Below are 13,719 nucleotides of genomic sequence, written 5' to 3'. Positions count from 1 at the left end.
CTACATCTACCCTCTAACTCTACACCTACCTTCTAACTCTACATGAACAAACATGCATCAGTTTCTCTGTCCTAGTTGCACTTTAGTGAAAGTTTTGGACAGTTCAGTCCAACCTTCTAGACTTGTAGACATCGATTCGTTTTCAGCATCTTTCTGGCCAAGAAAACACCAAACCTTGGCAGTATTTCTACATTGGAAGAAGGCCGGCTTAGTCATCTTGTTTATTTGTAAGCTGAAGCTTAATTACAAAAGTTCAAGAGAAAACTCAGACAGATTTAATGTGACAAACAGCGATACAAACGTAAAAGTCAGCAGCATGGCTCCGAGCAAACGGTTGTGTCCTCCTGCTGTTGATCGACTTCCTTCTAAAGTACAACTCTTAGTTTTACAAACAGGAATGAATAAACAACAAAAAACATACTGTGACTTGAATACTGGTGGAAACACTCAGTGCTGTGCTGAACTTCTTTCTACAGCTGATGAGCAGAGCAGAGAGGGAACATCTGGAGACATGGAGATAGTTCAACATCTGCAGGATGAGGAGACCACATGAGCACAAAGAGACACAGAATGAGAGAAATGCAACAAAGAACAACAAAAATGAGACACAGAAAACAGAAAGAAGACATAGCAAAAGCCAACTTTATTTTGCGACATGACTAGACTCGTCCTGATCATGTCGTGCAGAAGAGGAAGTTCTGGTGTGAAGGACTGGCAGCACTTCAACGTTCTCGTGACCCAGAACGTGAGTCGTGACACAAGCTGAGAGTTGTGATGTTGTCTCTGCCGCATGAAGAGCCTCTCTGATGAAGAGGATTCCTGCCGAGCTCAAGAAGCTCCTCCATCGTCCCTGAAGCGATGAGGCTGGAGGAGACCTCGCAGCGTCCTCTGTGGTCGCCACGGAGACGGAATATTTTTACCCCACGCTGCCCAGACGCTGCCATCACCTGTGCAGCCAATCAGACTGGCCCTCCTCCTGCTGCAGCCGCCATCCTTCACGGCTGACAGAGCCGAGCAAACACACTTTATTTCCAACATGGAGCTCCTCGTCGTGTTTAAACTGGTTTATTAGGGACGCGTTTATGGAGCAGGCAGCTGCACGGCAACACAAGAACTCAGAGCGGCGACGCAACCTGTGCAGCTTTCTGTATTTCTACACACAGTCCGTCTGTCAAGGCACAAAACACAATGTCATAGCTGATGTAGTTCATTTTGTTTATTGGGACAGATGGAAACGAGAATCTTAAACATCTTCATGAACCTTCTGAGCTCCCGTGTTTGTCTGCAACATCAAGTCCTGCAGCTCTGTGGAACCAGAACATGAAGGAAGAGACAGAACTCAGAGACGTTGTCTGTCAGCAGGAAATCAGATAAAAAGTGGTTCCAGCCTCTCCAGACCTTTCCTCTCTGCTCTGCTCATCAGATGTAGAAAGATGTTCCACCATCAGCTGTAGAAAGATGTTCCACCTTCAGATGTAGAAAGATGTTCCACTATCACATGTAGAAAGATGTTCCACCATCAGATGTAGAAAGATGTTCCACCTTCAGATGTAGAAAGATGTTCCACTATCACATGTAGGAAGATGTTCCACCATCAGATGAATGTATCTCCACCAACTGGCTCCTCTGGTCTCTGGTTCTGATCCGTGCTGCATCTATTCATTGATCCAGGAGGTTGGATTCTCCTCTCAGTCTGAAATGGTCCTAAATTGTTTAAAACATGTCCAAAACTTTTGAATCCTTTTGGAGAGTTTCTGTTTTCTGTGAGTCTCATTTTGAGTCTTTTGTCGTTTTCTTACTTCTTCGTTCTCATGAAAGCTGTTGGTCACGTCTGTCTGCCAAAACAACTCAAACTGTCCAAAACAATTTAAAACTTTTCTGAAATAACTTCAAACTATCCAAAATGACAAAAACATGTTCACATTTCCTTGAATGTTCCAGACTCACTCAACATTTGCTCAAAATGAGTTGTGAGGTGTCCAAAATGACAAAAAATGTCTTGTAGCTTGGTAAGAAAAAAAAAGATTCATAGTTTGATCAAAATACCAAAAAGAAAAGCTTAAAAAAAGGGCTTGCATTGTCAGAAATGATTTGAAACATCTACAAAGTGACTCAAAATCATCTGAATGGCTTAAAAATAGTCCAAAATTATTCAAACTTTTGCCTAAATGATTTTTAAAAAATGTCCAAAATGCCAAAAAAAAATAGCCCAAAAATCACAGAAATGACTTTAAACTTGCCTTTTTCTTGTCAAAACAAAATGCAACATGAATTAAATGCTGCTGGTTCTTAGTGAAGTAAAGCTTGAGCGCTTCATGCTGTCCTGATACCAGACGTCTTCCAACACAGTTGTTCATGTTTCATCTGTGAGATCATAAACAGGAACCTGTGATGCTCGTTAGAATCCACCTGAATCCATGGATCTGTGGCGCCTGATTGGTCAGGTTCCTCCTGACAGCAGCGTTTGTAGACGTCGATGTGTTGCTGATGATGTCCTCTTCTGTTTCCACAGAGTCTGGGAACGCCGAGTCGATACGACACCAGGAAAAAGTGAGTTTTCTTCTTTGATTCCCGCCTTTTAGCGCTGAAATGTTTCCTGCGTTTCGTTCTTTCTGTTTGCTGTTTGTCTGAAACGTTTCCTGCAGTGATCAGTCACGATGTAATGAAACAGGAACTGTTGACCTCCGCTGGGTTTTTCTGACAAACTGCGTCATGTCACCGTCCTTGCTGCCTCCATTTTCACTCGCCAAAGTCAAATCGGCGCTTTCAGCAGGAACAAGAGCTTTGGTTGAAGCCTGAGCGATCTCAGGAGTTTGGTTCAAGTCAAAGACTAGATACAGACACTTGTTCTGTCAGGATCAACCTCTCGCCATGTAACGGACCTGAACATCCAGCTGGACGAGCCAAGACAAGGAGACTAAATCTGAATAGATATCAAGACATACACAGCTCAGAACGCACCAAAATGACTCTCAGTTCGACCGAATCACCCCAAATCTGGCCAACATTCATTAGAGATAGTCAGAAATAACCACATATTGTCCAGAATGACCAAAAGTGTTGCCAAAGTGGTAAAAACGTGTCCAAAATGATTGAAAGTGGTCAAAATGACAAAAATGATCCAAAATAACCAAAGATTTGTCCAGAATGATCAATAATGTAGCTAAACAGAAATACGTCCAAAATGACTCACAGTTTGACCGAAATTACCCAAAAATTAAAAAACAAAACAAATATTTTCCAGAATGACCAAAAAGTTTGTCGAAATAACTTCAAATTCATCCAGTATAACTCAGAGTTTTACCAAAACTACAAAAAATATCCAAAATGACAAAAATGATCCAAAATAACCAAAGATTTGTCCAGAATGACCAAAATTGAGCTAAAATGGCAAAAATACGTCCTAAGTGACTCAGAATTGTCCACAATCATTTATAAATGGGCCAGAATGACCCAAATGACAGAACATTTGTCCAGAATTGTCTTAGATGACTCCAACATGGCCACTGGTCGTTCAAAGTTGGCCTAAATGACAAAACAAATGGCCAAACGCTGTGCTCGGAGCTCAGAGTAAAACACATTTCAGTGGTTTTATTACAGTCAGGATCGTTCAGCTGCTTCGCCTGAATGTGAGCGAGTGCAGCTGAGAGCAGGAGTTCACTGGATGCATGTTTACTGGGTTCGTTTCCTCTCATCATCCAGTGAACAGGCTGTATTTTGTTGTGAACATGTTTCTGCGTTTTCACACCAACGCTGAAAATCACACTGAACGAACAAACAAGGATTCAAGCTGCAAGAGACTTTGGAAGGTGTGTTATTGAAACCAGCCAGAAACTGTAAAAACAGAAAGAACGATCAGATTTCTGGATGTTTTCTGGCACTTCTTCATCAGTTCTGTCGGAAAATGAACCAAATCTCAGATTAATATCCGTTTACGTCACATATGAACAACTGTGAGGGAACAAACCTGCATCGCTGAGTTTGTAGACGCTGTGAAAATAGTTAAATGTCTCTCAGAAGAACAGCGGGATGCAAAATGAGAACAACAAGAGTTAAAATGAGAGGAAAAGCACAGATAACAAAGGAGATGACACCAATGAGACAGAAACAGCCCCAAACAAGGAAAAGATTAGAAAAAAAAACCCGCAAAGAAACGAGACTCTCAATAAAAAAAATGACAAACAGGAGACAGAACCGTCCCCCAAAGACAAGAGATGTCCAGAAGCAACACAAATGAGACACAACATGAGAAAAACAAGATCAATTCAGATGCAAAGATGAGACGCAAGTAAGAAAAACGACTCAGAATGAGAAAAAAAACAAGACAAAGAACACGAAGTGACACAAAACGAGCAAAATGAGCTGCAAAGTAAGAAACAAAGAGAACCACAACGTGAACAATGAAATACAAGATGAGAAAACAAGACGTGAAACGCAGCAAGACACAAAAACGAGACGCAAAATGAGAAATACTGGAGTCAAAATGAGAAAAAGTTGTCAAAACTAGAAAAAATAGACAAAATGAGACACAAAACTAGAAAAAAATTAGATGTATAATGAGGAAAGCAAGATGCAAAATGAGACAAATGAGAAAAAACTAGAAAAATGAGACACAAAATGAGACAAACAAGACAAATTCAGATGCAAAATTATAAAAATGAGACGCAAGTAAGAAAAAAAGACTCAAAATGAGAAAGAATGAGACAAAGAACATAAAATAACACAAAATGAGCTGCAAAGTAAGAAACTAAGAGAAGGACAAAGTGAACAATGAAGTCCAACATTAAAAAATGAGACAAAATGAAGAAAATTAGCTGCAAAAATGTGAAAACTGGGACTCAAGATGAGAAAAATGAGACAAAATTAGAAAGACGAGACGCAAAATGAGACAAAGTGAGACGTGACATGGCAGATAGGAGATCAAACATCTCTGCTCTCCTCCTTCATGTTCCTCTGAGCTGCAGGACTTGATGCTGAAACATGAACCAACGAGGTTTTGGGTTCTCTGCAGCATCAGTCCTGAATGTTCTGCTGGTTTCGTTCAGTGGAAGCTCCTTTCCTCCTCGTCGCCACCTTCAGCAGAACATTTCTGGTTCTGATCCACATTGAGCTCTGTTTGGACGCAGAAACAGAAAACCTGAGAAAGCAGATCAGACGATGGAGCTCCTTCCTTGTCCTTGAAAGTAGAAGTCGGCAGGATGCTGCTGTTTCTCAGCGACTCCATCTGAAGCTCCTTTTGTTCTGTTGCTGCGTCTGAAGGAGGATTCTTCTGCTCTGATGGAACGAAGCTCATTTAAGCTCCACTAGTTAATTACATCTCACTGAAACGTCCTCATGATTAAACAATTATCTTAAATTACTTTACTTTCTAATATCACAGCATTCAAATCGTGGACTTAAATATATTAATATTGGTTGTTGTAAGAATGAAGAAGTCATTTTTCTGACTGGAGGACTTTGTGATTGGACGATAATTTGGAAATTACAGAGAAAATAAGCAAAAAAACGTCGCTGCTGAATTACATCTGATAATTTACTGGCCAACATTTGACCAGTTTTTCACATCTTTTTGCCAAAAGTTCACAGTTTAAAAAACAGATTATTAAGATCTGGAAATAAAAAATGTTGTATTTTAAAGTTTAATGTTAAACCCACACACAGAATTAACCAGTGAAGCTCTGATTCTGCTGTTATGGACGAGGATTAGGGCCACTGAAGAAAAAAAAAATAATATTCTTAGACATTAAAAAAAAATTTCTGGGAGATTTTTTTTTTTTCAATCTCTGAAAAAAGTCAGATTTCTGAGATTGAAGTCACTAGTCTGACTTTTTTCTGAATTGTGTCTGAATTTTTTTTTAATGTTCTGGAAAAAAGTCAGAATTCTGACTTTTTTCTCAGAAACGCCATCAGGCCTATCAGGACCTTTGTTACAAACAGTGAGAGGCTCCACCTGGTGGAACAACCAGGTACTACAGCTGGTCCATGGCACGTTGTTAAAACATTTTATATTTCAAATCTGTTATAAACGGCAATTAATCGAATATTTGATTGATCATGAACATCCCTAGCTGTGAGTCAGGAGGTGATGTGACGCCACGCTGCCACCATCAGGACACAAGTCTCTGTCATGGCGCCCGACGCTAGCTCCAGTACTTTTGGGTTTATGTAGTCAATTGTAGGATGTTCTGCTACATCTGGTTGGGTTTTGCAGTTTTGCAGCAAGCTAGCAGGCTTCTCTGGACGTTCTGACCCACAATCCTCTGCAGCAGCTACGTCACAGTGTTTACAACAGCTCGTCAACTATCTGAATCAATCAGGCTTTCCTGTAAAAACACATTCTTAATCTCAATCAGCCTTTTTCTGGTTAATTAGAGGTTAAAAAAAAAAAACATAAAAGGCAATTAAACAGCTGCTCATTAAATCTGTGTTCATCGGTGAGGCCCGTTTCAGGTGAAACCGACCAAATCTGAAGGAAGTCCACAAACATTTTGGTGTCTGGTGTTTCTACCAGGTCCAGTGTTCAGACTGAGACACCTGGATGGATGTAGAACTGATCTGGTGTCAGGTTCTAGCAGAACCCAGATGTGTTCTTCCTCCTAAATGTCATGTGTCTATCTGCTGTACTGATGAAGTTCTGAGGCTCAGAAATGATGGAAAAAGTCCATTAAAGTGATCAATCTGGACCCTCCTCTGTGGACTTGAAGGACCTGGACCTCTGGAACATTCACAGTCTGAAGGTAGAACTCTGGTCAGTAGATAAAGGTTCTGCAGGTACAGAACCAGATGTTCTGATGAGGTTCTGGGGGAAGGACGGGTTGATTCTCTGCTAACTGATTAATTGACGAATCCCAGAAGTGTCATTGTGAGACTGAAAAGTGTCCTCACAGATACAGAAGACCTACAACGTGTGTGTGTGTGAAGCGTGACATATGATCTGTGTGTTATCAGCTGAGATCTGAGCGCGCTCAGTGCAGGATCGCCCCTCAAACCCCCCTTTCATTTTGTTCAATGGACCAGATGACACATTATTACACACCAGCACCGAGTGTGTGTGTGTGTGTGCAAACGCGCGTGTGCGTGTGTGTGCGTGTGTGTGTGTGTTTGTGTGTGTTTGTGTGTGTTTGTGTGTGTTTGCTTAAATCAAAATCAGGGACCTCCACCAGCACAGACACCAGTTAATTGGGAACCCTGTTGCCTTTGGGGTCCTCAATTAGATTTCATTATAGTTGTCTTCAGTGTGCTTCAGGGAGAGAGTGTGTGTGTGTGTGTGTGTGTGTGTGTGTGTGTGTGTGTGTGTGTGTAGTCACGTGTTCTTGAACATACATGTGTGTAAAATCGCAGGTTCCACTCTGGTGAAGCAGCGTTGAATTAGTCGAGGAGACAGAACACGACGGACGGTTTGACGCGTGGGACGAACAAAAGGAGGGAGAATAGAGACGTGATGTCAGAGTCTTCACTGTAAATAATCACATCCAGCAGCGTTAGTGTTTCAGGCTGTCAAGGTGAAACCAGGACGCTTCAGAAACAGCAGCAAGAGAAAGAAACCAGAAAAATGTTTGTGGTGAACAACCTTTTGATATCAGACCTGAACCCTCCATGTATTTATTATTAATCCTGAATGTAACGCTGCTGCTCATTAACCTCATTAATTAACCTGCTTTGTGGACGCCGGCGTCTGCGGTCTGTTTCCACGTGAACTAAAGTCTGTATCACACAGATGCAGCCGTCGGAATTAATAGCAGCTTATAAACTACAAATATGTGAAATTCGAAGGATTAAAAAAGCTGCTGAGGAATTAATCTATGTTCCAGAATCTCCTTTAATGTTTATAACAGCTGAGTACATCATGAACGCGTACTGAAATGTGTCCTGTGGTGGACAAGAAACCAGTAAAATATAAAAGAGTTCCATCATCCAGATGTTCGTCACGTTCAAAAGATAATAAAATATGTTCAGTCAGTACATTAATTATAATGAATACGTCTAATTGATGGCTCATACAGTCACATTGTTCCAACGAGTTTTAAAAACAGGTTTTTATTTTTATTGTTTTACTTACTTACCATTAACACGAGCACACGTTTGAAGTTGCTCAGTGTTTATTTAAATAGTTGCCTTAATGTGATTTGCTTCAGCAGTTCAGTTTATTCTGCAGCAAAGCTGTTGGTAACTAACGTTTTTATTTTAGCTGCAGCTGCTGTTTGACTACAGCTCATATTCATTTAGTAAATGCCGCGTTTTATCTCTGGTTTGGTCGCCTCCAGCAGATCCACTGGTGGGTTTGTCCCTCTTTTCATCATAGATTCAGTCTGACTGCGCTGTAAAACACAAACCATCTAGATTCTGTGTGAATCTTTTCTCTGCTGTGACAGTAAACTGAACGTCTTCAGTCATCAGACCAAACAGCAGAGACGTAGAACATCGGAGGCTGTGATCAGAGCCACAGTCAGAACTGGAAATGCACATTTTTATGGCTGAACCAAAAACCTGCATCCCTGAACTGAACATTGTAGGACGTTCTTCCAGCACGTCGTGTCGTTTAAACCTCCCGTCGACTGAAACGACGCGTTGAGCAGCGGCTTCAGCGTTCTCTGCAGAACGCAGAACAGAATCATCAGCACATGAAAGCGAGTGGCGGCTTCATCGCTGCAGAGCTGCTCGCTCTCAGCCTGCCGTTTAAAGCAGCTCATTCAGGGGCCCAAGGTAGCCATTAAGAATAATGGCCTCTGGCAGCCGTCGCCATGGCGACAGGAGGGAGGCAGGTTCAGCAGAAGAAGTGTTGTGATGGAGAACGTAGGATCATCTCAGGCTGCTCAGCGTGGATCCATCAGAACCAAACTGTTCCATTTGTTATTATATTATTAAAATACTCAACGCGCTCTGATAGGAAACCTGGAAGAGGCTGAATGACTGACCGGTGACGCTCCGTACAACTATATCTGTGTAGAAATTAACACAAGAGCCCCTAAAAATGTTTTATTTTGAATCATATCAAGTCTGTTTTGAGTTTACATGAAGTTTACATGAAAATCTCGTGTGTTTGTCAGATTTTTAGACGTAAGAATGAGAAGATTTGCCTGTAGCTAAACATTTACTAGTAAACACTTACTTTAAGCTGACAGCAACATGATGTGAGTTTTTACGTCACATGAACATCTGATATATTGGACAAATGTTTACTGTTAAAAAAGTTTGTCCGCCTGTAAAAGTCACAGGTTCAGGTCACGTCAGGTCACGTCAGGTGTGAGTCTTTACACGTAACTAAACAAACAAACAAAAAGTGTATTTGACAGATTTTTGTTGTTAAATATTGTGTCCACTTATAAAATTAATGGATTTAACTCTAGATGTAGGATTTTAAATGCTGTTGTTAAGCGTGACTGATTATAATGTACAATAACAAAGTGTTAGCTTTAAACCGCATCAAGTCTACGTTACGTTTAACTTGAAACTAATTAAAGCGCAGTTATTAAACATTCATGATTGAAATCATGATAACAAACAGTTTTAGATCACATCAAGTATCGTCTGAGCTTTTACGTGTAGATTTACATAAAAATCTTGTATTTTCAACAATTGTATGCATTTAGAAAATATTTCCACCTGAAAGATGTTTGATTTACCTTCAAAAAAAAAATCACAGTTATTAAACAGGCTGCAGGTGGCGCGGTGGCTAGCATAGCGCCTCACAGCTAGAAGGTCGCTGGTTGGCGTCCCGGTGAGGACACCCGGGATCTTCCTGCGTGGAGTCTCCATGTTCTCCCCGTGCAGCGTGGGTTCTCTCCGGGTTCTCCGGCTTCCTCCCACAGTCCAGAAACATGCTGAGGTTAATTGGTGATTGTAAATTGTCCGTAGGTGTGAATGTGAGTGTGCTTGGTTGTCTGTCTCTAAGTGTAGCCCTGTGATAGACTGGTTACCTGTCCAGGTGAACCTGCCTTCACCCTGAGTCAGCTGGGATAGGCTCCAGCCCCCCATAGTGAGGATGAAGGTGTAGAGATGATGGATGGATGTTCACCATTAATGGATTTATCTGTAGCTACCTGCAGCTGTTTGATAGAATCAGATGAAGTCTTGTTTAAAAGGTGCCGACCCAGAACCGTGTTCAGGACTCTGTGGTGCTCAGCTGAAGCTTCTGACCTGCTGCTGGTTCGTCAATCGGCAGAAACAGTGAGAAGCCTTTTCATGGGATTCAGACGCGTCTGTTAAAGTGTTTTAAAGAAGATTCTTCACCTCCTGAATTAACGGCAGGTGAAGGTTTTCTCTTCAATAGCTTTTCATGTCACGGCGCATTATGTGAGTTTCATAACGCTGGCGTCACGTCCGTCGCTTTCTGCTCCTCTGCTTTATCTGATTCAGAGTTCTCTGTGTGGAGCGTCTCTGCACCTTGAAGATCCTTTACAACCACGTTTTAATATCATTCAGCACACTGTTATCGGCATTCATTTCTTGGAGATTTCACCCAAACCGGCTCTGATCTTACGTAAACCGTCTTCACCAGAACCTCCGTCTGCAGTAGAATCAGAGCAGAACCAAGGTTTTCTGGGGACATTGATAGAAAACCTCAAACAACCTGGTGTTTGTGTGGTTCGGGAAAAAATATTAAATTCTTTAATCTTACAAACAAACGTGCGCTCAGCACTCAGAGATCCAGTTACAACCCAGCAGCAGCTCAGAGAGTCATCATCTGGGTTTAAAAATGGGCAGAACCACCGTTCAGCAGAACAAACACAAAAGAAGTGTTCGTTTTCCAGCTTCACCATGGTTCGTTCACCAGAAAATAGCAAAATATTTCATCAAAGCCTCGATCTTTTACTCCTCATTCAGAAAAAACAAACAACTGTTTGCTTCAGATCTGTGGCTTCAGTGGATTCTTGGTGACTGACGGAGTTTTCAAACAAACCGCAACAAAAAACGGAGCAAAGGGAGGCAGAAAATAACAAAACGTCCCCAAAAATAGGTTTAAAAACTGACCAGAAAGAGACGAAGAAGAAAATATGACCAAACAAAATCCAAGTAACACAAAAATCACCAGAATCCCCCCATTGATCAGCCAGAAGTTTAACACGTTAAACACATGAAGTATAACGAGTGAAAACACGGATGATCTACATGTGATCAACATCCTGTGAGTTCTCTTGATGCTGTTATTGAACGAACCTCAGAACATCCGTCAAATAACCGTTAAAGCATTTATTCACATTGTTGCTCAGTGTACATGTTGTTTTAAAAAGAAGGTAAATAAATAAATAAACTCTATCGCTGCTGATTTACATACAGTCAAACGGTTTAATTTAAAGTCAAGTGTTGTTCAAGTATGAAGGTCGTAGAAATGCAGATTATTCACCTGGGTTCACGTTCTTCTACTTTTTTTCTACATTTTTTAAATTCATTATCTGTGTTTTTAACAAAACAGGAAAAATCTGTAAAACAGGGTTCCTTCATTTATTCATTTGCATGTTTTGGTTCTTAAAATACATCATTTTTCTTTCAAATACCAGCAAATATCTGTAAAGTAAAGGGTTTTTTTGGCCAGTTTAAACACAATAAAACAGTCACACACTATAAAAGAAGACGTTTTTAAAAGTACAGGTTTTTGCTGGATGTTATCTGTAATTTAACAAAACAGGAAGTTGTTCTAAAAACAAATGTTATTTTATTTAGACTGCAAAGTGAGAAACAAGCGCGACAGAAGTAAAAGAAAAAGCTGCTCAGGCTTCACACAGCCGCCTGTAACTTATCCAACAAAAGGTGTTCCTGCTAAAAATAAACCTGCAGTCACCTGAAACAAACCTTGGCTGTGCGGCGGGGATGCGAGGCCTGGACGTCCTCGCGCCGATACCAGGACCTGAAACAATGACGGCGGTTCAGTCGTGACTGGAGCCGGTGAGTCATCGCTTCGTTAGAGGATCTCTGTGGTCGCTTCCTCCCACTCCTTCTCTCTTTGTGCTGTCGGAGCTCCACTCAGCAGCTCTTCAGTCTCAAGCTGCATTAATTCATCATCCTCAGACCTGTGGAGAGCTCTATTACCCAAGGTTTCCTCCTCAGCGCTGGTGAGCAGGCAGCTTCCATCCTCCATCAGCATCCAGCAGCAGGAACGTCTCCGCCTCGCTTCATCTGCTGCGTCCAGAACAAAACCAGAACACACGATGCAGCTTTTTATGATTCATATTATTTCTGTGAGTGTGTTTTATTCTAAAGAGCTCGCGGGTTTCATTAATCACGACCTTTTCAACAGTTTCCCTGAGGTTTACACCGAAGGGATCAATGAAGTTTTATTCTATTCTGTTCTATTTTAACGTCTTTGAGCTTTTACTTTGAAGGTGCATCAGTCAGCCAATCAGGTTGCAGTGAGCAGACCCTCCAACAAACCGCCACAGCTCTACAAATACAAGTCGTACTGAAGAAATCCTTCCAGCGTGTGAAGCAGAACCAAGTCCTGAATGTTCTGATGTGTTTTCACGTCCGTTCTGTGTTTTGTACAGATCTGACGACAGGTCAGAGACTCTGGTTCTGGTTCTGAGAGCTCAGATATAACGGGAGTCGATGAGAGTTCTGGTCGACTCTCTGAGCTCGGAGGTGATTTATGGAGACAGCACCAGTCCTGCAGCGATGAGACTCACACTGGCTGGACCAGGACAGAAACCCAGACGTTTACCGTAATGTCTGGACTAATGAGCATCTGAATATAAGCGTGCGAAGCGTGTGAAAAAAGTAGCCGCCTGTAGTCCAGACATTACGGTAGTTCTGTTTAATTAGTTCATGAGGAGGAGAATCTGTGAGACGGAGACGAGCTTAAAGAAAAAAAGGTCGAATTTAGGGTGGACGGAAAATCTGAGTTTTACAAAAATATCCTAAAAGCTAAAGTCCAGCTGCATCAGAACCTCAGGAGAGATCAAAGTGCAGCTGTAGATGAAGAACTCGGAGCCCTGTGACCCGTCTAAACGTTGAAGGAAGGTTCTGCTGGGAATCCTCCAGAGCTGCAGGGCTCCAAAGGCCTCCCAGTCACTTCAATGGGACCTTTAATGCAGTTTTTTACAAAATTCCTAAAAAACCCAAAACTGTGCGATGGATGGCTGACAGAAGTGGAACCCGTCCCGATCCGTTTGTACCATCTCTGTGGAGTCTGTCTAAGCTGCAGGACGAGTGAGGAGCCGGTCGGTACGATCTGTAGGAGGATAAATCCAGATTCTACATCAACACCAGCGACTGATGCCATCGTTTACGTCTCATTATCTCCCCTGTAATCATCTTTAACCATATGTTCAGGTCACTTCCTGTTTATTAAAACACTCATCATGTGAAATCCTGCAGACCAAGAGCCGGATGATTCTGGATGCAGCGACGGTCCGTTTGCTACCGAGCAGCTCTGCAGAAGCAGAATGCGACGCTGCAGCCTCCTGCCGCGGCGCCACCAGGCTCTGATGGATGCGAGTCATTTCCCGGCTCTCGCAGGAAAACTCCTACACGCTCATAAAGCCCCAAACTCTGCAGAGTCGTGACTCGGCGTGTCGCTAACGAGTCATTACGAGTTCCTGAATCACTGCTGCGGAGCCGAGAGACGTGACGACCCGAGAGCGGTGAAGACGGACCGGCTGGAGGTGTTTATTCAGATTAACTAGCAGCTCCAGAACACAGCAGCAGGTTCACACTGAGACGCTGATGATGCTGGAGGTATTGTGTTCATAAAAAATCCTCCAGAACCTCCTCAGAACATCTGGT

The 13,719-nt window shown here is 42.1% G+C and overlaps 1 protein-coding gene across 1 annotated transcript in view; it reads left to right on the top strand.

The window, feature by feature from the left end:
- The window catches only part of ankfn1a (ankyrin repeat and fibronectin type III domain containing 1a), a 116,630-nt gene that overhangs the window by 33,115 nt on the left and 69,796 nt on the right, over positions 1–13,719 (top strand). The window contains exon 6 of the mRNA XM_008303337.1: positions 2,513–2,550. Coding sequence (XP_008301559.1) covers positions 2,513–2,550 — 38 coding nt within the window. The remainder of the gene's footprint in view (positions 1–2,512; positions 2,551–13,719) is intronic.

Source organism: Stegastes partitus, unplaced genomic scaffold (genome assembly GCF_000690725.1).
Source record: "Stegastes partitus isolate 25-593 unplaced genomic scaffold, Stegastes_partitus-1.0.2 Scaffold1983, whole genome shotgun sequence".
NCBI classification, from domain to species: Eukaryota; Metazoa; Chordata; class Actinopteri; family Pomacentridae; genus Stegastes; species Stegastes partitus.
Note: the sequence above shows the minus strand (reverse complement) of the source record. Positions and strands in the feature narration are given on the sequence as shown.